The 10802-nt window shown below is 44.7% G+C and overlaps 1 protein-coding gene across 1 annotated transcript; it reads right to left on the bottom strand.

Moving 5' to 3' along the window:
- Positions 1-472: 472 nt before the first annotated feature.
- Positions 473-5515, bottom strand: JR316_0013506 (uncharacterized protein; the record flags this gene model as incomplete). Its single annotated transcript, XM_047899096.1, has 13 exons — positions 473-508; positions 564-3159; positions 3214-3780; positions 3834-3858; positions 3911-4081; positions 4149-4205; positions 4261-4392; positions 4444-4639; positions 4692-4742; positions 4803-5029; positions 5081-5214; positions 5267-5420; positions 5473-5515. 13 exons carry the CDS (start codon positions 5513-5515, stop codon positions 473-475), a joined length of 4389 nt encoding a protein of 1462 aa, XP_047741816.1.
- Between the last annotated feature and the right edge of the window lie 5287 nt (positions 5516-10802).

Genomic DNA, 10802 nt, shown 5'->3' with positions numbered 1-10802 from the left:
TCAGGTACAGAGTTTCAGTAAGGTTTTGCATCAGCGTCCTTGGAGCGCAGGGGGAAGGGTTGTATTGTGTGTTTTGGACATCTTTTATCCCTCCTTTTCACTCATGCATGGAACTTATCCGTGTAGCATCTTTGTAAGAGCCTTTGGGCGTCTAATCAAATATTGCAGGCTATCGATAATATCCACCACTCCCTCTGCAAACTTTATTGTCAATGATTGTTTGCTGAATGGAAGAGACTCAGCTGTTACGCAGATTTTTTTGTGCACTCAACCTTACATTGATATCTTTACTATCAAAGTTTTTTACTTACTATTGTCTGTAATTTCTGTATGATTTCCTCACTGTATAAGGTAAACACTTCATCTGGCTGTCAATTTCCGACATGAGAAACAGATAATTTGTATAGTATTTATTTAGATGTACAGCAAATTGGTGAAATGTTAACTAAGGCCGAAGCTGACACCTTATTGCTCAGTTTTCAGGCATAGTTTGAAGTGGGTTTGATATCTATAAATAATAGTCACAAGGGTAGAAGACAACTTTATGAAAAATACAAACTTACACTTTCTTTATGTGCAGAGTAAGCAATACGAAGTTCTACCTGAAGGGCGGGATTGCTAATACAATCCAGATAATCCAGTGAGGTTACTTTAGCACCGTGGCTCAAGAGCAATTGAATGACTTTTTCGTGGTTTTTGGAACATGCTGCCTGCAAAGCATTGTCAAACCGACTGGCGGAAGTGTTCACATCTGCCCCATTTTTCAAGAGGAGGTCCACAATACTATATTGGCCTACATAAGAGGCCGCCAGGAGTGCAGTGCCATACTTGCCACCCACAACATTTACATCTGCACCACGCCTTATGAGGCTTCCAACCACAAATATATTTCCCCTATAGGATGCCGCCTGGAGTGCAGTGCCATACTCGCCACCCACAATATTGACATCTGCACCATGCTGCAGGAGAGTTATAATCAACAATTCATATCCACTATAGGATGCTGCCTGGAGTGCAGTGCCATAACTGCCATTTACAGCATTGATATCTGCACCATGCTGCAGGAGGGTTTCAGCCACTGAATTATGGCCCATATAGGATGCTGCCTGGAGTGCAGTGCCATACTCGCCACCCACAATATTGACATCTGCACCATACTGCAGGAGTATTTTAACCACCGCTCTATAACCCGAACAGGATGCCGCCTGGAGTGCAGTGCCATACTTGCCATCCACAACATTGACATCTGCACTATGCTTTATGATGGTTTCAACCACCAATCCATATCCCCTATAGGATGCCACCTGGAGTGCAGGGCCATACTCGCTACCCACAACATTGAGATCTGCACCATGCTGCAGGAGGGTTTCAACCACCAACTCATGGCCCAGAAAGGATGCTGCCTGGAGTGCATTTCCATACTCACCACCCACAACATTGACATCTGCACCATGCTTTATGAGGGTTTCAACCACCAATCCATATCCCCTATAAGATGCTGCCTGGAGTGCAGTGCCATACTTGCCACCCACAACATTGACATCTGCACCATGCTGCAGGAGGGTTATAATCAACAATTCATATCCACTATAGGATGCTGCCTGGAGTGCAGTGCCATAACTGCCATTTACAGCATTGATATCTGCACCATGCTGCAGGAGGGTTTCAACCACCAACTCACGGCCCAGAAAGGATGCTGCCTGGAGTGCATTTCCATACTCACCACCCACAACATTGACATTTGCACCATGCTTTATGAGGGTTTCAACCCCCAATCCATATCCCCTATAAGATGCTGCCTGGAGTGCAGTGCCATACTGGCCACCCACAACATTGACATCTGCACCATGCTTTATGAGGGTTTCAACTACCAATTCATGGCCATAATAGGATGCCGCCTGGAGTGCAGTGCCATACTCGCCACCCACAACATTGACATCTGCACCATGCTTTATGAGGGTTTCAACTACCAATTCATGGCCATAAAAGGATGCTGCCTGGAGTACAGTGCCATGCTCGCTACCCACAACATTGACATCTGCACCATGCTTTATGAGGGTTTCAATTACCAATTCATGGCCATAATAGGATGCCGCCTGGAGTGCAGTGCCATACCTACCACCCACAATATTGACATCTGCACCATGCTGCAGGAGGGTTTCAACTACCAATCTATGCCCTATATAGGATGCCGCCTGGAGTGCAGTGCCGTAATTACCAAACAGAGCATTGATGTCTGCACCGTGCTGCAGCAGGGTTTCAACCACCAATCCATACCCCATATAGGATGCTGCCTGCAGGGCATCACTATACTTCCCTTTTACCCTCTCTTGGTGTGGATTTTTTCCATCCATGGATTTCTTTGTTAGGGTTATATCATCCACCTCTCTCAATAGGACTTTCACAACACCACAAAGACCTAGGACTGATGCCTGGCAGATCATTTTAGACTCGGCTGTTTTGGTCTCCAATCTTCCATACCACAGGATATTGCTGACTTTGTCATTAAATCCTGTAGAATCTCCAAGTCTTAAGAGAGAGACTACCAGCTTGCATATGATGTTGTCTTCACCTACACCCTGGCATTGAACATACAAATGCCAGTAACTTTTAGCATGGAATTTGAGTGGGAAATTATAAGGGCCAATATTGTTGTTGTTAAGAATGGTGGCATAAGTCTCCAAAAGATATAATAGCAATGTTTTTGAGATTTCAATTTGAGACGTGGTCTTGGCCAGATGAAACACGTCTTGGACATGACTAGACATGAGGTATTCCTTCACTGAAAAATGGGACAGCTTGACATAGTCCTCGCTCTGGTTGTCTGATTCATCATTTCTTACTGTCACTACTAGTCCCCCACATAGCTCGAGGACATCAATAGGATTGAAATATTGTTTGTTGGAATTGTAAACTGGCTCATTTTCTGGAGTGAATTCAATTGTAATAATTTCAGCAAGTTCCTCAAGTTTTACATCCTCTATAGAGAATGCAAGAAACTGAAGAAATCTTTGAAGATCCAAAGCCTTTTTGGAGTCGCATTTACGCAGAATTTGTCCATATATTTCATCAAGATCCTTTGGCATCTCAGTCAATGTTGTCTTCAACATGGCCAGGTTTGAACATTTTTCCACTTCATTTAGCATAAGTGCAATGTATCTAAATCTTGGGGTATTATCAGTATCATTGTGAAATGGAAAGGGTAGACCTTACGATCCATCGGCACAAGACAATAATTTTTGCTTTATCTCAAATTGATGCTGTTCATCAAATTTCCGCAGATTGTCTGATTTCATTTTCTGTGTGATATACTGCTCAATATCTTTGTTTTCAGAGTTAACAAGATCAATGTGGTCACCCCTGAAATTGTGAAAGATGTTGCTGATATCTGTCTCTCGTCGACTTGTGATTATCAGATGAATATTGGTTTGCCCTTGGGACTTGGTTAGGAGTTTCTTGACCCAATCAAGAGTCCTTTGGCGATCCAAGCACTCGTCCAGGGCATCAATGGCAATGAACACATGATCAAATCCCTCCAGGATCTTTTGCAGTGTCTCCTCCAATTGTTCATCCAATGGTTGTGAAGACCCACATTTTGTATAAAGGTTGACCAACTCTTGTGGAATTCCTCCATGGCGGAAATCACATAGCTGGTGAATCAGAGATCGTATAAAGTTCATATATAGCTGTGAATCCGTCTGGCCATCTCGTGCATCAAAGAAGAAATAACAAATTCCAGTCGAAGAATTGGCTTCTGGGAGTTTCTTGATAATTAAAGACCTAAGAGACTTATGAATTCAACTGTCAATTAGATGAAAGACATTGGTTCATACATTAAAATTGTCTTTCCACACCCAGCTATTCACACCCAATTAAAGGCATTTGCATATTATAGTATATGAATCCTCACCTTTTCCATAGACCCATATAAAGCCAGAATGGTGTAACCATTTCCCAAATCTATTGTCGTCAAGAAACCAGGAACATGTTTCTCCGTGATGCTTTTTATTGGCTTCATTATAATTTTTGGAAAAATCAAGTGGGGGACCAGAATGCCATAGCCACTCAATAATCTTTTTTTCTTCATTTTATTATGTTTAAAGCTGGTATTAGACACGTATTAAGAACAAAAAGTGAAAATCACATACCTAGGGCATCGTCCTTGACCTTGGTAACCTCTTTCTTTACATCCTTTATCATATCCTCTGTAGCACAAATTTGATTCAACAACAAATTTTATTAGACATAGAATACACATACGATTTTCTTTTACAGCCTTATTCATCTCAAGCTGTACTCTCTCGTAGAACCTTTTGTTGAGAGCTTGTAATTTACTTTGGCACTCTTTAATCCGTTTACCCAGATTACCGGTGCTTAAAAACAATGTTCTTTCTGTATACACAGGTCAATTGGAATTATCAAGGCAAGACATAAGACAATTACTGTTGTAAGACAATTGTGTGTACTCATGCATTATTGATGCAACCTGCAAGGAATGCTGTCCAATTTGCTTGATTATGTCAACGGCGTTGGGTATCTTTGGCAGGTCGAGTTTCTCATTCGCAGTAGCAAGCATTTCGCGTAAATTTTCAGCCAACTCTCGGATTGATTGGTCCTGGATCTCCGTTTCTTGTGTCGCCTGTTATAAAGAAATATTAATATGTATACCCTGTACATATGAAGAATCATACATCGTAGATATTTGAAATAAACTTCCATGATATCTTGAGTATCGGATGCGCCTAATTGTAGGTTCAATAAATGAGTTTGCAGTAACACTGTACCCAATACAAGTTACTTACATCAGCAACAGTGTCCATCAAGGTCTTTGTACTCTGAAGAACAGGCCCAAGAATTGACAATGCCAGTTTGCTGACGCCATCAATGTCTTTCAGGTTGGCAACATCACGGTCAACCTTCTTCATGAAGTCCGAGATGAACTCATTCGGTGTCTCTGATAGAAAAAGAGACATATTGATCTGTGCAACACTTTGCTCCTTTTTATCTTTCAATTCGAATAATGCGGAGCCTATACACAAATTTTTAATATGAAAAATTTCAAGTTTAAGATCATACACACTGTTGTCGAGCAACTTCTCAATTTGCTCCTCAAATTGTGCTACGTGTACAAGGATTTGACGGAATTTGTCCATGGCGCTGCTTTTGAACCCGCGATAGAGTTCAATTCTGACTACCGACGAAGGCGAGAAATAGCTGAAACACAAATATGCAACAGAACCAACAAAAACTGATTTGAAGCGCTCACATTTTGGTATCCGAACCCCATTGCCACGAAAGCTTGTCAGAATGAGCCTTGATTTTATCCGATTTGATGATTTCTTGGTTGTCGACGTAGATCTGAACCCAATAGAATGATCGATGTTTATTGCCGTTTAATATATCGCCTTTCACTTCGATTTCTAGATAGTAAATCAGTACATTTATTGGCAACAATGTCGGCTACTCTCTTACGAGATAGAATTCCACTGAGAAGAAGCTGGTTTCCGGGAGGCATACTCAGCTAGACAGGGGGAAATACAGGTAGGCAAGAAATGCGTATGAGTGGACTGTGGAAGCTAGAGGGGAAGGAGGGAAGGCGAGGAAAACCCGTAGCGAGGGTGGGAGTCCTACACGCAGGCTGTGTTGGTCATGAGGTTACCTCGAGGCGATGCTCACCCGTTCATTTTTAAGTTATGTCGCACGGCGTATTTTTATTCTTTCTGTGAGAAACCGAGTTGAAATGTACTATTAACTGTATCTCAAAGTAATAGTGGACTTGCGCTCTACAACAAAGAATACATAGGGATACTGGTCTCTACAATAACCCTAGTATCACGGTAGGAAAGCTTCACGGCGAACAAAACATGCGGTCAATTGGGACGGACGGTGGTCAGCGGTCTGTGTGATTTTGGTGAGTATATATATCCACAACGTGTTATCTATTGTTGTGGGGGGCGACACACCTGTCGTCGAGGATGCCGAGATGCAGCAACCGCGAGACAGTGGCAGGGAGAAATTGAGGGGATGAGGTTGGATAATTTTAGGACCGGGCGTGTTAATGTCCGAGTTCTCGATGCCTTCATGTTGGTCCTCTGACACCGTATGGGTAGACATTAATCACTGTGTAATAAGCTTGAAATGTACAACTTGAAATGGAACTTTGCATGTTCCAAACCTAGTCAGTAACATAATCCTGCGCATTCTATGCTCAATGTTCGCACTATGCAGCGCATATGACCTACTTAAGTCAACCATTATGCAAGCGGACACAGGTAAACATGCTACACTATGCGATATTGTTTGCTTAAAAAGCGGGGATGAGTGGCACTGCTGATATTGAGGCTAGGTTAAGCAACCCGTGTAAATCAGCCTCCGACTCACCCTCTGCATGTACATCTCCTTCTTATATGTCCCTCCTGCACACAAACACCCAAATCCACACACCCACAAACCAGCGACCGAAAAAGGTGTCCATCAGCATACAACTGCCAAATTGAAATGTGCCACAACAAGTACAAGACTTGCCGCGCGCACCGTATCAAGACACTCATTGTTTGAAGTGAGAAATGTGCATAAGCTGGTGCGATGTGATAGGACAACTGGAGTGTCAAAATCGCACTGTGGGATATACGTGACACAGCAAGATATATGACTCAAAGTCGGATTAATGCCGTGAACATATATTGCAAAGATGCAACAATTGAAGACTGAAGAACATACCGTTTATTCCGCCTCTCAACAACCCGTGCTCTTCACAATGAGAATATTCGTGATACTTTCGAAGCAAACATCGTGCACAACTTTGGATGCATGCAGGGCTTTTGCAGGTAGTGCCACCGCACAGAGGGAGGTGAGGAAAGAGGAAGAGGGTTAGCTCTTGTTGCACCAAAGGGAATCGTTTAAAAAAATGTCAATCAATGAATGGAAAATGACGAATACGGCCAAGATGACCAACCATCCAGAAGCTTTTAATGAAACGAAACATATGGCGATACGACAACCTCCCCCCGCAACAAAAAGCAACAAAAGCTGAGCTGAATTAAACACTCACCTCACTCATCAACCATCAAAAATTATATTGCCTTGTTTGTTCGGGTGGGAGTAGACTGTCGATTGAGTAACATAGATATTAAAACAAGCGTATACCATCGACAACAAAAAGGGGGCAGAGTGGGATTGGGATTCAGAGAGGTAGGATGCTGCATGGGGCGTGGCTAACGAGGCGAGTAAAGAGTATGTGGTATTGGTGGTATACGCACCATGTCGTAGCATGTGGCCGAACGTGATCCCTCTACCCTTGAAAAATTCCCAACGGCTATACTCAGGTTACTACCCGCTCACAAACCCGTCGAGAACACCCTAAATGACATGTCAGTTGGCGCATGAACCTCAAATGTAGTGGAAGGGTTTAGGGATTGCGTACGGGCACTGAAATCCAGGTGGCTCCCTGACACGAAAGCGCCACAACTTCATCGTACCACACCTCATCTTCCTCCGACAGCAGAGGACCTCAGGGGATGGAAATAAGAGGGAGAGGGACGAGTGTGCTGTCGTTTTTACATTGATGCCCGATATCGTGAGATGAACTGGTCGACTCTCAGTTGCGTTTGTCTGTATGTTCTTTGTATGTTCTCCGGGACATTTTGTTTGGGTCAAAAATTCAGCAAAGGGTGCCTTCCTTGGTGGTGGTGCGGGTGCCGGACTCGGTGAGACAAATTTGGGTGAGCAACAGACAGAATATAACCACTTCTTCGCAATCACCTACAAACACATGTACTTCCCTCTCTCAGAACCCATGAGATGACGCCGATATTGTCCAAAATGTCGACAGCATGATTGATCCTCACCTCTACCTTATCCCCCCGCCAGACCCACACACATATACAGAGGCGTACATCCTGTCGAAGTTCATATATGCGTTCATAGCACCTCAGGAGTCTCGTTGCGTGATGTTTTCTTGTTCGTATTTCGCCTTTAAGTTCCAGTTTCACTGCGCTCAAATAGGAAAGACGAAAAGAATAAAGCCGGTGTACGAGGTAATGACAACACACCACCTTTCTCTCAGGGGAGGGTACAGCAGCGATAGATGAGGACGACGGTCAGGAAGAGGAGGTGGTGAGTAAGAAGACCGCTGAGTCGGCTGCGAGCTCGGATGACGGGGTGAGAGCGTCTCGGTGTTAGCGAAGGTCGAGATGGGAATTGACTTGAGATGGGATTGATGGTACGCAAACGACGAGAACTGGGTGGACACGCGGGTTTCAAGGGAAGTGTGGGTGTTGTGGGTCGCGTCCTTCGATGGGGATTTTGGATTGAGAAAAGAACAGTGCTCACCGCACACCTCATATGACATCCCTTCCTGCCAAAACATGTCCTTCACGACGGGGTCTCCATGTTGATTCTGGGCGGATCATTTATTCGTCAGTCTGTGCAGGTCGTTATCATGGCAAAGTCAATGTGCGAATAGTGCGAAAGAGAAATGCTCACAGAGTGCCTCAAGCTACGTTTTGGGGTGCAGATATGTCCTGCCCACGTCGGATGCCGTCTATATTGTACATCGTTGCAGACACCGCTATTGTTGTCGCGCCATGCCCTGTAACTCGTCTTGTCATTTGTAGGTGATGTGCTGCGCACACTCTTTGCAGTACCAACATAGGACGGATTGAAAAGGTGTTATAATTGCCTCCAGGTGCATAAGCACCGAGTCTTTCACGCGTGCAGGTATATCGTACTTGATTTTTTTCAGTTTCATGCTTTCTGTATGCGCACAGGCGTGCAATGACGAAAAGCAAAATCTGCATATGCAGAGGAACACACGAGAGGCAGATCGGTTGGATGGTGGATGGTGGATCAGGCAGTGCTGTGAAAAAAGAGGAAGCGGAGGATGCATGTGGGCAAGTGCACACACAGAGGAACACGCGTACATAGATGCGACCAGCCAGGGATACACAGACACATAACAGCCCACGCAGAACAAGTCGAAGTCATGAAAACGAGCATACAACAATCCAGCAGAATATCACCAAAACATGTTGCGCTGTGTTTGGCTTACTTCGCTTTGTTGCTAAACCAGCGTTGGGGTGCTGACCTCAGAGTAATCGCGTCCAGTGTCCTGTGAGTGGACATCAAGCCAGACGCAGAGAGGTATGAGAGACTCATTTCTAACCAGTCAGAGACACAGACTAAAAACCATCCAGACATACAGAGGCAGCTCCTGTGAAGCAGGGTCTGCATGCAGTTCCGAATAACCGCATCTGCACTATTCCCCTGAAACCCATTCACATGAACTGCCCTTGAATGCTGAGGTACATATATGCGCTCATCTCGAGGCAGGGAAATCCATCGCACAGAACCCTCGTCTCTGAATCTCGCTTGTGCTCGTGCGAAAGATTTGGCACTGCGTGTGCGTGTGCATTAATTTTTCAGGCTTTGTTGTGGTCTTGTTGTTGTTTAACACCACACGACGCTACGCATAGGGGGTGTGGAAGGTGAGCGGACACAGACAAGGATGGGGACACTGACGGATTGACACATAAATGTGAGGGAAAGAGGGTGAGTGTGGGTTGCGGGTGAGCGCGACGTGGCACGCAGTGCGTTCGTGTTGATGTTAACGGTGGTTAGTAAAGAGAGGGACGCACTCACCAGCACTGAGATAACTGCAGAATCTAGCAAACGGGCGAAACCGGGTGATAGAGGGACAGAGTTTTGTACTTGTATGCGGAGAAAAGAGATAGATGAGGGAAGGGCGGACATGCGCAGTCGTCGTCGTGTGGGTTGGGTGATTGTTGGTGTGCTTGGCGTCTGTGGCGAGCTGGATGTCGCGCTCCTGAACTCACGTTCACTATCATGCATTGCCCCTTACAATTGCGACCCGGTGTAGCTTGCGCCGCTTCGATACCAAGTATGTGCCAGTGCAATGGAAAATCGAGGGTGATAGCAGTGGAGAGTCGAAAGCCGGGTCCTGCACCAAAGCGAAAAAAAAAAAAAAACATTGAACGCGAACTACTCACCTAGATGACCCTCCTCCTTTGTTCCTCGGCCTCGATATTCCCGTTCCCTCTCCCTAGTTTGCGTACATGCGGAGTCCGTTGGTGTTCGAATGGCTGGGGAAGAGATGGTGGTGGTCGAAAACAAATGGCGTGTTGTTTGGCCGTTGTCAAGGATATTCAAACTCCGCTTTAACTCTTGAAGCGCACGATTATGCATACTCGGAGCAATGTACGATGCTTGGGCTGGCTAGTTTGTTGAATAAATACTATTTCTTAGCGTGAGCATATATGCCACATGTATAGCGAGCTAAACCTGCCGAGTCATGAGTTGAGATAAGCCATGAACCTGTGTGAGACAGTCGAGACGACACGGTCTACTACATCAAGACCTTGCTTGCCTTGACTCTCGTCGCTGTCAACACTACAACTACACTCGGTCTGGAGACACCAGTCAATCTACGGTAGGACCATCCACCATCTCCATTACACTCACGCACTGACATTGAACATCCCAATCCGTTGCGTTTATGATCATTTAGTGAGCATTGCTTGCCCACTATTGGGGGTAGTTCATGTGTTACACCCGGTCAAAATGAAAGGCATGTGTGTTTAACCTCTTTATTCCGCTGTTTTTTGTGCTTATCTGTGCTCTGTCTAGTCTTTAGCCCTGTTAAATTTATAATCTGCTGTACATTTGATATTAAAGACAAGCAAACCGGGGTTTATACCAAAGGGGTAGAGTGTGTGTCCAAGATACACTTACTGGGAAATAGAAATGATTCTCTGTTTCAAAATTGGCTGGTATAGAACCAGTGC

The sequence above is a fragment of the Psilocybe cubensis genome (assembly GCF_017499595.1).
Source record: "Psilocybe cubensis strain MGC-MH-2018 chromosome Unknown contig3, whole genome shotgun sequence".
Classification (NCBI taxonomy): domain Eukaryota; kingdom Fungi; phylum Basidiomycota; class Agaricomycetes; order Agaricales; family Agrocybaceae; genus Psilocybe; species Psilocybe cubensis.
The sequence above is the reverse complement of the archived record's forward strand: the minus strand, read 5'-3'. Positions and strand labels throughout refer to the sequence as shown.